Source organism: Dipodomys merriami, unplaced genomic scaffold (genome assembly GCF_024711535.1).
Source record: "Dipodomys merriami isolate MVZ:Mamm:240054 unplaced genomic scaffold, mDipMer1.0.p SCAF_11, whole genome shotgun sequence".
Lineage (NCBI taxonomy): Eukaryota > Metazoa > Chordata > Mammalia > Rodentia > Heteromyidae > Dipodomys > Dipodomys merriami.
Window position 1 is genome coordinate 16,047,692 of NW_027202382.1, and position 14,772 is coordinate 16,062,463.

The window sequence follows — 14,772 nt, forward strand, 5'->3', positions numbered from 1 at the left end:
GTTTACCTCCCTAATAAAATAGAGATATCTCTGCACCAGAGAGTCTACGGGGAACCAATGCAAGATGGGAGCCAATGAAAGGAAGACAGGGAAGGACATCAGGGGACACAGTTCCTTACTTCCACCAGATGGAAGCCAGAGCATTTCTGCCCACTGCTCTGCCCAACCACTCCACAAGGCATGGAAGGAATGAGGAAGAGGTTCTACTTGCTGACAATTGTTTCCAATCCCAGCAGCTTGAGCTTTAAGACCATTCCCCCTTCATCCACAGAACACACACTGAGCTTCTTCTCAAGTCTTCCTGGGGATTAGGGCTCTAGGACACTTAGGTTCAGAACTGGAAGGATTACAAAAACCATCCAATCTAATTTCTTTTTTGGGGGGGAGGGCAGTATTAGGGATTGAACTCAGGGCCTTGAAAAAGCACTCTACCACTTAAGTCACATCTCCAACCCCTGACTCTTGATAGTCACGTATAGCAGCCCAGCAAGTGTCACTTAGCCTGTTTGCATACTTTGAGAGATGGGGTACTCATGACCTCCCAAAGTACAACATTAAAAAAGTTGAAAATAATCCAAGGATTATTGGAGACAATGATCCTTGTTCAGCTCTTCTTTGTGTCAAAACATTCCTATGCCTTGAGATGCCTCCCTTGTTTTGTGTACAGATCCTTCTCCACCCAGGTCTACTCACCTAAATACAGTCCAAAGTTGTTGTACTTCTTAAAAACCAGTACCTCACACCATCACAGTCCTCAGGGAATGAGTTAACGAGCACCAAGTAGTGAAGATTAACATTATCCATGTTTTGACCACCCTACACTTTTTTGGGGGTACAGTGTTAGGGTTTGAAATTAAGGTATTGTGATTTTAGGTCAGCACTCTACCATTAGAGCATACTTCCCGCCCTTTTAGCTTTAGTGCTTTCTTTTTTTTCTGTTTAAGTGGTACTGAGGAATCAAACCCAGGGCTTCGTGCATGCTAGGCAAGCACTCTACCACTAAGCCACATTCCTAGCCCCTAGCTTTAGTTCCTAAAAATAGATTCTCATGTTTTTCCCTGGGCCAGCTTGGACAGCAATTCTTCTACTTATGACACCTGCCTAGTTTGGATACAGGCCTACTCCACTATGTACAGCTTTATTGGTTGAGATGGAGTTGTCACCAGCATTTTGCCAGAATTGGCCTCTAACCATAATCATCCAGATCTGTACCTCCCGGGTAGCTGAGATTACAGGCCTGATCCTGCTCTGCCTTTTCAGCCTTTTATACTTTTATAGCAATTTAGGAGGCCTAATGGCCATTGCTGATCACAGACAACACATTAAGTACCACAACACTATAAAACAGTCCCTTCAAATCAGAACCTGTTTTATGTTAATAAACATAAAACTAGATTTTTTTTCTTCTCTCTAAAAATCTCCAGCCTCATACACTCCTTCTCTCCATTCAAACAAAATGTAACCAACCCCATCTTGGAACATCTGCTTTGAGGCTAGGTGACAATGGGAGAAAGGATAACACCATCAACCCCATAAACCAACAGAGATGGCAGGCCTGCTGCCTCCCACCACAAGCCAACACAGCAACCCACTGAGTTAAAGACTTCTGACATCTGTTCAGGAGTCGGGAGCAGGGGGAAGAAAGGAAGTAGGTTGCAAAAGCCATGAATCATTCTACATACTTCACAGCTGCAGCCTGAGGCCACAGACCTGTCTTTTGCGTGGCCTGGAACATGCAGCCCAGAGGCCAATCCACTTGTCAGGGTTGACTCCATTTTCTAGTTACAGATCTTAAGTAGTCAGACACGCGCTCACAACCCTTACCAGAGCTGAGAAGGAACTACACTGAGAAACAGGATAATTGAATCAAGATTTCTGTCACACTGCTCTCAGGCCCTAGATCACAGCCTGATTTTTTTTTCTTTACTAAGGTTTTGCAGATTCCCAGGGGGTCACCTCTCAGCTAAAACTGATTAATGTCAGTCAGTTCTGGCAGTCCATCCAACAGGGATAGTGGCACCACATCTGGCACAGAGATGGTACACTCCAGAGGCCCAGGCAGTGGACAGCACACTGAGGGCTTGAGATAAGCCAACCAGAAAGACTGGCATCTTTAGAATTCCCAGAAAAACCATGCACAGCTTCCCTCCAGGCCCAAGATAAAGATGAGAGGGCTAATACTTTCCTCCAACACCGCTATCAGTGGGCTAGAAGCCAAGAATGCCCAGCCTCTCAGTGAACCTGCATCTGTCCACTCTACCTGTGCCCTCACATCACAAGGCATGGCAGTAGCTGCTTTACACAGTCACTTCCTCTCTTCCAAGGCTCTCCAAAAATGGGATATGGGTGTTGGGCGCAAACCCTCCACATACAAGGTCCCTCAGGCATCAAATCTACACAAAGCTCAGGGCATAGGGTTCTGCCAGACTTGCTTTCTGCACTTAGAGAATGCAGATGGGAAGACACCAGCAAAGAACTAGCTCCGACAAGGTGCCTGTCCATACTCATGGTCCTAGAGGAAAAAGACAGGGCCATGAAAACACCAGTCCTCTTCAGATGGAAGGGGGGGTGACAAGTGGGCACTTCTGCTTCTACCCTCAGTGAGCACCCCACACTGATTCCATCAGATCCATCCCTGACAGGGCTGAATGGCCATCTCTTACCTTCATCTCTCTTGCGCTTGTTGGTGTCGGCGCTGGGGGATGTGATACCAAGGATGCCGCTGATGGAGTATGACGAGCCAGCCGAGTCCGTGCTCACCGATGACACCTGCGTCACAGAGCCTGTAGACACTGTGCAGAGGGAGAGGGACAGTCAGGGCCTCCAGAAAGCTGAAAGGCAGAGGGCTTCAGTGCTGGCGGGTCACAAAGGCCTTACTATACACTGGGCTTGGCATAAGTATGGTAAGAGATAGAGGGCCAGCCTGAGAACAGGTGCCCTGATCAGCAGAGAGGAACACAGGCACAGAGTAGAAAGAAAACTTGCTCAGTTCCAGCCAGTGCAAAGATGTAGGAAATTGAAGGATGGAGAAGAGAAATAAGACAGTGGGGTCCTACCGTCAGCCAGTGTTAGAAAGAAGCCTAGATAACCAGCCACTGGTAGCTCATATCTATAATCCTAACTAGCAAATTAAGTCAGAAAAAGTTGGAAGTGAAGCTGCAGCTCAAGTGGTAGAAAACCAGCTTTGAGGGGCTGGGAAGGTGGCTCAGTGGTAGAGCGCTTGCCTTGCATGCATGAGGCGCTGGGTTCGATTCCTCAGCACCACATAAGCAAAAAGAAAAACAGCCGGAAGTGGCACTGTGGCTCAAGTGGTAGAGCTCTAGCCTTGAGCTGAAAGCTGAGGGACAGCACTCAGGCCCAGAGTTCAGGCCCCACGACTGAACCCAAAAATAAAAAATAAAAAATTAAAAAAAAAACAAAACAGCTTTGAGCAAAAAAAAGCTAAAAGACAGAGCCTAGATCCTGAGTTCAAGCCCCAGTACCCACACTGAGACAGAGACAGAGACAGAGACAGAGATTTGGGTTTGGTTTGGTGGTACTGGGATTTTGAACTCAGGACTTCATATTTACTAGGCAAATGCTCTACCGCTTCATCCATATCCTAACTTGCTATGTTCTAGTTTATTTTTCAGTTAGGGTTTCAAGATTTTGCCCAGAGCTGCCTCCTCAACACGATCCTCCTGTTTTCGACTGAGTGGCTGGGACTACAGATATACACTACTGTGCCTAGCACACTCTTCAGGTATGTTCACACCTAGCTCAAATACAAACCATGCAGACATAAATACTCTCCCTCTCCCACACTCAGACACACAGCAGGCTTCCCTTTCTTTTCATTCCTTGCTGTCTCTTTCCATTTTACTTGGAATTTATTTTTAATATTAATTATGATAATATTGATTAACGTTTTCTCAGAACTCTCTTTATAGCAGACATGCAGGCATGATTTCATTTAATTCAGAAAACAATCTTGTAAACTGGGAAATGTAATTACCACATTGGAAAAAGAACAAAGTCTCAGAGAAGTTAAAGGACTTGCCCAAAGTCATATAGCTAATAGGCAGAATGGTGACTGGACACCAGAGACTGTCTTATAACTATGACTTTCTATAACTTTCTCCTATAACTTTCTCCTCACTAAAATATGAAGAACAGCCAGACACTGGTGGCTCACACCTGCAGTCCTAGCTACTCAGGAGGCTGAGATCTGAGGATCATGGTTCAAAGCCAGCTCGAGCAAGAAAGTCCATGAGACTCTTATCTCCAATAAACCACCAGAAAACTGGAAGTGGCACTGTGGCTGAAGTGGTAGAGTGCTACCCTTGAGCTGAAGAGCTGAGAGACAGTGCCTAGGCCCAGAGTTCAAGACCCATGACCGACAAAAATAAAATAATGAAGAACTATAATATGCTTCACTTTAATACTGTGTTTTTGCTTGATTGTTTCAACAGCCCAGAGCGCTATATTATCTTTTTACCATTTGTGGAAACTGAGGCTCCACAAAGTGAAGAGATTCATAGAAACCTAGTTTTTAAGCTATACTCAGCCTCAAATCTACTCACCTAAAGACCAGATTTCCCCTGCCCTGAAGTAGATGATATGTTGTGACAGAGGCCAGGTCCAGTCCAAAGGATAGGAAATGGGGAAAGGGAGATTTTATATAAGTTTCACATTAACTTTTAGCCTGGAAGCCAAGGGAGATAGTCCTCACAAGAGCCCTCTCTAGCTATACAGCTGGATTTCCATTTCTGGGCTGTGGGAGTTCTTGGTTAAAACCTACAGGTTGATTTCAGGTACATCTCCTTGCTTTATCTAGCTAAGGGCTGCACTTTTGACTCTGAAGTGTAAGAAATGTCTTAAATGTTGACAATGACAGTATGAGAAATTGTTTGTTACTTTCCTTGGAGTGGATCCAGGAGAACCTTTCTACAGGCCTAGAGTACATAATTCCTTTCTTTTTAGATTTGAATTTGATTTTAGATCATCCTTAAGAGACCCAGAAGTAAAAAAAATCGTTAACTTCTCTTTTCCTTCATCAAAAAAAAAAATCTCCTCAAAATAGATTTATGCAAATCGCCTGGTATTTTCTATGTATTAAGGTACAAAAAAAAAGATCACTTGGTACTTTAAACAACAACCACACATAAACCAGGCTCTCATCATGTCACTGGCAAAGCTGTTGATGCTTAAGTAGATATTTTGTGATTGACCTAGACTCAGAAAGATCCAGGCTCCAGTTCTGGCTTCATCACTTCTGGGCATCATGACCTTGGGCTAGTTATTTAGTCTACAAGTTTTAATTTCCTCACTGTTCAATAAGTTTGTAAACTAGAATCTGTTATATACCTGTGAGATACATTTTTAATAAAAATTTCTGGGACAAAACAAACCATTTTGAGGTCCTACAGTGGAATTATTCCTCTAGAGCTGTTGAAAGAATATTATCAGGCACTGCTAGTTAGATTTTCATAGTATGTGACCTGAAACAGCCATGAGTGAAATCTCAGCAGCAAACATCCCCCAGCCCTTTCTGGCCAGCCCATCAGAGGGACCATTCTCTCTACTCTGTTCTCCCAGTACCCATATCTTCTTTTTGGGCTTCATCTCAGTGTTTTTCTAACTTCTCTTTATTGCATTCCCTTAGAGAAAAAGGATTTTATCCCACCTTATTTGCACCATTTGTCTTCAGCACCATAGTCTGCATGGCAGGGCCTTAGCAAATTGTTTCTGAATGCATTAGTAAATGAAGAACTTCCCCATAGCAAAGAGAAGCTGTCTTACCTTTCCCAGACAGGCAAACTTGGGGACTCAGAAATCTCAGAGCACACCTGATTTGTGTCCCTCCATCCATCAATGAGGAAACAGAGGCTCAGAGAAGTAAGGGACTCTTACAGTTCACTCACTGGGTGGGTCAATGACAGAACTGAGACTCTAAGTGAGGGCTCTGCCAGTTCCCCATCCATAGGAAGTTCAAGTTTTCAATCAAAGAAGAGTACCAGTGATGAAGTGTGATTATGCAGAATTCACAGGTACCCCTGGCAGCTAGAACTGTCAGAGGTTTGCTGAATGACTACCACTTTTTTACAGTAGACTAACCCTTCCCTAGCCACAGGTGTTTTCTTCATTCCAAGTGGAGAAATGATCTGCCTTAGGCACATTTCAACTCATCTTTAAAAAGGAGGTAAGGGAAAAGTCTGAACCCTTGTGTGGTTAAAAAAAAAAAAAACCCAGGATGTCAGGGTCACTCTCAGACTTCATCTGTGAGTGGCAGAAACCCCTCTGGTAAGCCTAGACAGTTCAGAGCACATGAGATGGAAGCAAGAAAATAGAGAAAGAAAGTTTGGGAAGTTTGTCACATCTTCACTCAAGACTGCAAGTGCACAAAGAATTGTAGAAGGGCTGGTTGATAGAAGAAAAAAACACATTCAAAACTACTTACTGACTAATGATGCAGAAAATGTTATGAATAAGTATCCCTTTCTTGATTTATTACTTTAATTATCTGACATTCTATAGACCCCCATTAGTGGATTTTTTTGGCTTAGATTTCAATTTTCTGTCTCATGGTGAAAGCTATTTATCATAATAATCAGTAAAATTCAAAACCTTTTAGCAGTATTTATAAAATTCATTTACCAGGTTCAGCCCTTGGAGAATGACAAAGAAGGCGCATTAGTACGTGTGCCGAAGTGTTTTATGCAGAATTATCTGTCCATAAGAATGATTAAAAGTTCTCTTTAGAATATTTGGAGCCCATTAGATTTTCAAAAAAAATTTTAAGTTCTTCTTACCTATGCTGTGACTGGAAGCTGGGACCGGCTGGTTGGGGGGCTGCTGTACTTTTGTCCGAATGATCCTGTGAGCAATTGGGAAAACAACAAATGGCTATTTACCATCAGGAAGGAAAGAGACTTCAACCAGCTATACAGAGATGATCACAAAACCCATACCCAAGCTAGAGCATAGGGCTGAGGTGATGGGGAGGTGAAAGGGATTATGGGAATTAGGAGGTCAAAAGAATTATCTTTCTGAATGTTTCTGGGTCACTTGCATCCCTCTCTGGATCCCCAGTACCTCTTCTGAAGAAAGGGAATGATGTGCTAATGTATACACCAGCATCTCCATCGAAATATAGTTCCTGCTCTATAGAGAACTCAATGGGGGGCTAGGAAGACGGCTCAGTGGTAGAGCGCTTGCCTTGCAGGCATGAGGCCCTGGGTTCGATTCCTCAGCACCACATAAGCAAAAAGAAAAAAAAGCCGGAAGTGGTGTTGTGGCTCAAGTGGTAGAGCACTAGCCTTGAGCTGAAGAGCTGAGGGACAGCGCTCAGGCACAGAGTTCAGGCCCCACGACCGGACCCAAAAAAAAAAAAAAAAAAGAACTAAATGGGTAACTTGAGGGAGTTTCTCTCCTCCCCTAGAGCTCAGCCTCTCAACTATAAGATGAAGGAACTGTTCCTTGGCAGCTCTTACATGCTGTGTTTCTGCCCTAGTGAGACATGAACAAGACAAATGCCCCTACCACCTATGAAGTTACCAAAGGCTTTAATATATGCTTTGCTCCTAAACTAAGCAGTGTTAAAGAGCTGCTAAGAGGCAGCACTTGGCTTGGCTTGGCTTATAGGAAGCCCACCTCATATAAAAACACTTGGAAAGGATCCATAACAGCTTGGATCCAGGGCCATCCTGGAGTATCTTTTCCTCTACCTTACTCCAATATGAATGAACTTGATTTTGAGCAAGTCCATTCCATTGTGGGTCCCAGTACAATGAAGGAGCTGGAACAGATCATTCTTTTTTTTATTATTAACTTTATTGTTATGATAAAAGTGATGCACAGAAGGATTACAATTACATGAGTCAGGTAATGAGTACATTTCCTTTTGTACAGTGTCTTTCCTTCCCTCACTCCTTCCCAGTCCCTCCCTCCCATCTCCACCCATGAGTTGTATAGTTCACTTTCATCATAGATCATCCTTTACTCATTTTAAATAATTAATTTTTCAAACAAATATAAAAATTTTACAGAAAAGCTCGACATATAAAAGATATAAAAGTAGCATATTCCCTTCGGCATCAGAAGCTCTGATGCCTTGTGTAAACGTAGACTCTAGGGAGTCTCTATTGTAAACTTTCAGTTGGAACAACATCTGGAGCCCTCAGGAGACCACAATCCAGCACATCTTTGAGAACAGATCAGAACAAAGCCCCTCTGGGATCTACAAGGAAGTTCCTTCCCTGGAATTTGGAAGAAGGTGAGTTTTAAGATATTTGGAAAAGCTCAATGCCAGCCTTAAAAGATTATCTTCCCAAAGAGCATTTGTTTGAAATTCTGTCCCATTATGAAAATAATATGTGCTCACTGTAGACTATTTAGACAATACAGAGAAGTATAAAGACTATATTTAGGCTGGATGTCAATGTTTATGCCTGTAAGGAGGCTGAACATCCCTAGCTTTGGGGGACAAGAAGATAGGAGAATTGTAGTTTGAGGCCAGCCTGGGAAAAATGAACTTGAGACCCCATCTGAAAACAAACTAAAAGCAAAGGACTATAAGTAGAACTAGTAATAGAGCACTTGCCTAGCCAGCAGGAGGCCCTGAGTTCAATCCCTGCCAAAAATGATTTCTAAGATCATATTTTTGTATATTATCATGCCAACATTCTTGTGTATGTTTAGAAATACCGATTTTTTTCTTTTTCTATACAGGATTAAGCCATTTGCACAGTTTTTATCCTGCTCTTTGGGGGGAAAAAAACATCCTTTTTCACAGGACAGACCTTTATTTCTAGAAGTTTATTTCAAGGCTGCACTGGGTCTCTAGCTTGTGCAAATGAATCAGAAGGGCATAAATAGTAGTTGCCTCCTCTTAACCCTATGGACAGTCAGTTCTGCCCCACTGACCTTACAGCTTGGCACTAGGCAGCCGGGACCTTGAGTGTTTTCTACTGATATCCTGGAAGGGACTTGCCGGGTTCTCCCTGAGTCCTCTGAGCACCAGCCCCTGGAGTGCAGCCTTTTGCCCTTTTCTGATGAGTCAGCTTAAGTGCTGCCTTGAATATATTCAGAATGTGTGTTTGTTTGTTTTCCCCAACATTCAAAGCACTTATCTAACTGAGCAAAAAGGAGTGTATTGGAATAAGACCTGGGAGTGAGGCCAGCTTTTTAAACACCTGAAATTAAGTTGGTGTAGGATTTTTTTCTATATTTATATATGCCATGTTTTCTATGTACATATGTCCAAGGACATGCCATGAGGTAAGTAAATATATGAATACACAGGTATAAACATATTAAATATATGATAACATATGCCATAACAATTTCCCACTGAATCCCAACAGAAAGTCCTAACTTTTTAAAAATAAAACTTGTACACAGCATGTTACAATGAAACCCTTCACTATGGACAATTTAACGTACACCAATAAAAATTAATTAATTCAAAGATTTTTAAAAAACAAATTATAGTCTCCTAATTTTCTTTTTAAAATATTCACATAAGCCAGTAGCTGGTGGCTCACGCCTGTATTCCTAGCTACCCAGGAGGCTGAGATCTGAGGATGGCAGTTCAAAGCCAGCCCAGGCTGGAAAGTCCGTGAGACTCTTATCTACAATAAACCACTAGAAAACCAGAAGTGGTGCTGTGGCTCAGGCGGTAGAGCACTCGCCTTGAGAATAAGAGCACAAGGACAGTGCCCAAGCCCAGAGTTCAAGCCCCGTGACCAACAACCAAAAAAAAAAAAAAAATCTCATAGCCAGGTGCCAGTGGCTCACGCCTGTAATCTTAGCAACTTAAGAGGCTGAGATTTGAGGATTGTGACTCAAAGCCAGCCTGGGCAGGAAAACCATGAGACTCTTACCTCCAATTAATCACCTAAAAACCAAAAGTGGCACTGTGACACAAATGGCAGAGTGCTTGCCTTGAGCTTAAGAGCTCAGGCCCAGAGTTCAAGCCCCTGACTACACACACACACACACACATACACACACAAATTTACAAATCACTAATAAAGCATTGTCAATTGTACCTCAACACATAGCTGCTGTACATGATTATACAAGCTCCAGAACCAAACTACTAGAATTTAAACCCCAGCCCTGCAATCTGCCAGCTACATGGTCTTCTCTATTTCTTTTCTACATCTGCAAAATGGGGCTAAGAATCATTCCTACCTAATAGAATTAATGTTAGTATTGAATTAGTTAACTCGTCAAAAGTAGTTTCATAGGAAATGCTCAGTGAATATTGTATATCGTTACTCTCAGTGGTATCTTTGTAAAACTGAATGACAAGCTTCAACTTTAAAACATCCAGATATTTCATATTTGCCTTAAAAAATACATGGCAGTTACCCATGCCTGTAATTCTAGCACCTGAGAAGTGGAAGCAGTATGGTGGAAAGTTTGTAGCCAGCCTGGGCTACGCTGAGGAAAAATGAGACTCTGTCTCAAAATAAATAAATCAAACAGCATCTTGGGTCAGGAACATAGCCACCTTCTTCCCCTCTTTTAAGGCTGCAATGGTGCTTTGTGAGAATTCTACCAATACAAGGAACCCTCCAAAGCTGCCTCTAAGAGTGAATGGTTGTATCCAACTGATATAGCAGCCCCTGATTAAAAACAAAGAGCATTTTTTTCCAGTGAGAAGAAATGGTAGCAGGGAAAGAACAAGATTGTAATTGACTTACAGCAGTTCTAAAAACTAAATAATAAAACAATGACAAACTGTCTTCAAGTCTTATCCAATAAGAGCATACTCAGGTCCCGTGCCAGTGGCTCACTTCTATAATCCTAGTCAAGAGGCTGAGATCTGAGGATTAAGGTTCAAAGTGAGCTCAGACAGGAAAGTTTGTGAGACTCTGATCTCCAATTAACCAGCAAAAAGTTGGAATTGGAGCTATAGTTTAATTTGTAGAGTGCTAACCTTGAGCGGAAAAAGCTCAGGGACAAGCTCCAGTGCCAACACACACACACACACACACACACACACACACACACACACACACACACACACACACACACACGAACATATTCAAGTCCTTTGCTAGAGATTATTGGGAATAAAATTGGCAATCAAAACTGAAAAACTTAAGTGGTAGAGCAATTGAATAGCATGCTCAGGGCACTGGGTTTAATTCTTAGCAACACACACATACTCACACAAACACATATTCAGAGGCCATGCTTACACTGCTAAGTTTGAGCATTGCTCTGGATACCATAATGAACATCCTCTAGTTCAACAAAATAAAGGAGCTCAGCAATGAAATACAATGCAGAAACCAAAGCCTAAAGTGCTCAAGTGACATGCCCAGGTTCACACAACAAAGCAGCACAGACTCCTGGTGGCCATGCCTAAGTATTTTTCTTTGAATCACATTCATAGGAAGTGATCCTTTATGAAGCAGAAAGCCTATTTGGATTCAAAATTTATTTAGGATTGTGGGTTAAACTACAAGGGGTTTATATTACAAGCATTTAAAATTCAATTTTTAACACAACTCCCCTTCCTTTAAAAAGCTGGATCTCCTCGTCACTCTACCACACCATTCTTCATAAAACTACTGTACAAGAGAAAGAAAATCATAGTTTCTTGAAAGGAGAGATCCAGGGCAGAGGAAACACCAAAACCAATGATGTGTTATGAAACTGCCACCTCAGCTGGGCTAAAAATCCAAATATCTAGGACCAAGCTTGGAAGAGCCCATGGAAGTCCCCAGGCCTGCAACTGGTATAAAGACAGAAGTGACTTACCATCTCAGAAGACTGACAGCCAAAGTTAGGATTAAACATAGAATTCAAGCTGTCAGCCCCAACCTACCTCCAACACCTGCACAGTTTATGTATATTATTAGATGGTTGCTAATAGATAAAATTAGTGAGCTTGTCTTAGAAAATTAGAACACCCAGCAATGTTAACCCTCTCATTCTCACATGGACATTAACTAATTGTTGAAAAACAGGGTTGCACCCCACTCCAAGCTGGGCATACCAACTTTGCATCCCTAATACTTGGCCACAGGTTTAGCAACTGAAGGAGGAAGACCCAGTCAGGTGCTGGTAGTTCACACATGGGTTCAAGGCCAGCTGGGGCAGAAAAAAATCAGCAAGAGTCTGACTCTCTCAAGGGAAATCAGGAAACTGGTCAATTGGCAACACACCTGCATGCACTCACACACACAAACACCTACACAGAGCCCATGTTTACATTGCTGAGTTTGATCACGGCTCTGGATATCATAATGAACATTCTCTGGTTCAACAAAAAATGGAGCTCAACAATAAAATACAATGAAGAAACTAAAGCTCACTAGAATCACTAGAATCACAGAATCCTAAAAGTAGGAGGATCACAGCTCAAACACAAACGTGCAGACCTTGTCCTAAAAATAACTGGTAAGAAATAGGACTGGAGGCGTGCCTCAGAAGCATTGTGCAAGCCTAGCAAGAGCAAAGCCTTGAGTTCAAACCCAAATACATTGAAGGAGGAAAGGAGAAAGACCTCCCCATTCCACCAATTATTTGGGTCAGCTCTGGAGCAGCCACCTCTGATTGATACCCACTCTGGATTCCCTCATAGAGGTTGTACAGCATCTCAACATATCTTGTCCCAGGAACTTTCCCACAAGCCTAACAGAACTCATTCAGTGTTACTTAACTGCACTCAGCATAGTTCCACAGGCAGATAAAAGACAGGCACACACTTTGGGAAGAGGATAGCAGAGAGGACTCTGTGGTGTGGCCACTCAGAATAGCTATCAACACAGCTACAATTCCCTGTCTAGTTATTGGAAGTAGGGGAAACAGGAGCTGGGAAAGAGTTATTCACTCTCTTACTTGGTGACACTTACAAGGCAGGCATTCAGAAGCTGTACCTATTTCATTGCCACCAGAGCTTTGCTTTCCTATGGAAAATAATACTACTGCTGCATGGCTCAGCCTGTCAGCAGGAGAAGGGAGAATGCATGGGCAAGGTATTTTCCTCCATCTATTAAAACTCTCACTGAATCTCACAATGAGGAGCCCAAGGAAGAGAGAAGCCATGAGCAAGGAACACTGGAAAAGGCTACAAACAGGCAGCAAATCATGCAGGCCTTTGAGGCTGTGAAGTAAGAATGAGTATGTTACTTCTCCCTGCCTCTCTTCTCATAGACTCACAGTTCTGTCCCCCCACAGAACAGTCATAGAAGGAGACCAGGTCACCTCTTACCATATGTATATCTATCTCTGTATATACTATAATCTGTCTCAAGGTCACCTTTCTTCTGTGCTTCACATCTGGGCCTCAGTTTCTATACCCGTCACACAATACAGTTGGGGCTAGAGAGCTGTAGGAGACCATAGATATGAAGGCATTTTGGAGGCATCAGCAGCCAGCCAGATGAATTAAGACATCTGGGAGGCTCCTGACACCCCAGCAACTAGCACCAGGACCTCCACCAGCTCAGCTCCTGGCACAAAGCAGCCACTGATCCCTGATGCTCCTGGACCATTCATTAAAGTTCCATCTTCACAGGTCTTTCCCTGTCAGGAACCCCTGCTCTCTCTGACCCACATATTTTCAAATAACTTACTTTATGGCTTAAATAAATGTATTTTATAAGGTCATTGTACTTCCTTGCTATAAGTAGGTGAAGGGAAAGTTCATGATGTTCACAAACTCACTGGCTTGGCATGAAAATAATATGAAAAGATATTCATTACAAGTCAGTTTTCATCATTGAATTATGGAAAATCAAAGCCAGAGTGAATGGATTATGCTTGAAATTAGTTGCCACCATTTAAAAATCCAGGTATTTTATATACACAAACACAACACACACACATACACACACACACACACACACACACACACACACATACACACACACACACACACACACACACACACATATAGGTTCTAGTTTCTGGCTTCTCTTGAAAAGTAGAAAGTTCTGGTCAACAATAAGCCCCACTCCTGAAAGCCTTAAGTTGAAGCTGAGAAGTGGCTATATTTTGCTGCTTTTTTTTTTGTCAGTCGTGGGGCTTGAACTCTGGGCCTGGGCACTGTCCCTCAGCTCTTCAGCTCAAGGCTAGCACTCTACCACTTGAGACACAGTGCCACTTCTTGCTTTATGTGGTGCTGAGAAATCAAACCCAGGGTCTCATGCATGCAAGGCAAGCACTCTACCACTGATCTACCTTTCCAGCTCTGCAACTATGCTTTTAACAGGGCTTGTGCTGTTGATTTTAGCAGACTCTGCCACTTCCTAGCCTTCTGCCTAGCTTGCTTTTGTGGTTACATTATCTGCCTGGCCCCACATAAGGCATTAAAGTATGTGAACCCCAGTCTGATAATCTATTTTTTTTCAGGGATGCAGGATCACCTGTACAAAACAAGAGAAATACAAACAGTTCAAGTCTTCAGTCTACTGGTGTGTGTGTGTGTGTGTGTGTGTGTGTGTGTGTGTGTGTGTGTGTGTTTTAAAAAAATTGTTTATGTTCCTCTCACAACTTTATCTCTAGCATGGACTTAATTGTGAGTCAAGACTGCAATATCTACAGTAAACAACTTTCCCAGAGAAATTTATTTTAATTTTAAGTTTATTTTTCTGTTTTGTTTTTTAAGACAGGATCTTGTCATAGAAGCCAGGCTTTTCTCAAATTCATGAGGCTCTTGACCTTTGTGAGTCCTAGGATTACAGGTATGGGCCATGACGCCATGCCTGACTCAAAAATTAGTTTTTAAAACTGTAACAGCACTACTAGATGTATGACTAGCCCTGAGAA

The 14,772-nt window shown here is 42.5% G+C and overlaps 1 protein-coding gene across 4 annotated transcripts in view; it reads right to left on the minus strand.

Annotated features, from left to right (window-relative positions):
* Pax5 (paired box 5) overlaps nucleotides 1-14,772 on the minus strand; it is a 180,882-nt gene that overhangs the window by 146,247 nt on the left and 19,863 nt on the right. For all 4 annotated transcript variants that reach the window (XM_070009992.1, XM_070009998.1, XM_070009993.1 and 1 more), the window contains exons 4-5: nucleotides 6,792-6,856; nucleotides 2,664-2,792 (exon numbers count right to left, since the gene is read on the minus strand). In XM_070009992.1, the coding sequence (XP_069866093.1) occupies nucleotides 2,664-2,792; nucleotides 6,792-6,856 (194 nt within the window). The remainder of the gene's footprint in view (nucleotides 1-2,663; nucleotides 2,793-6,791; nucleotides 6,857-14,772) is intronic.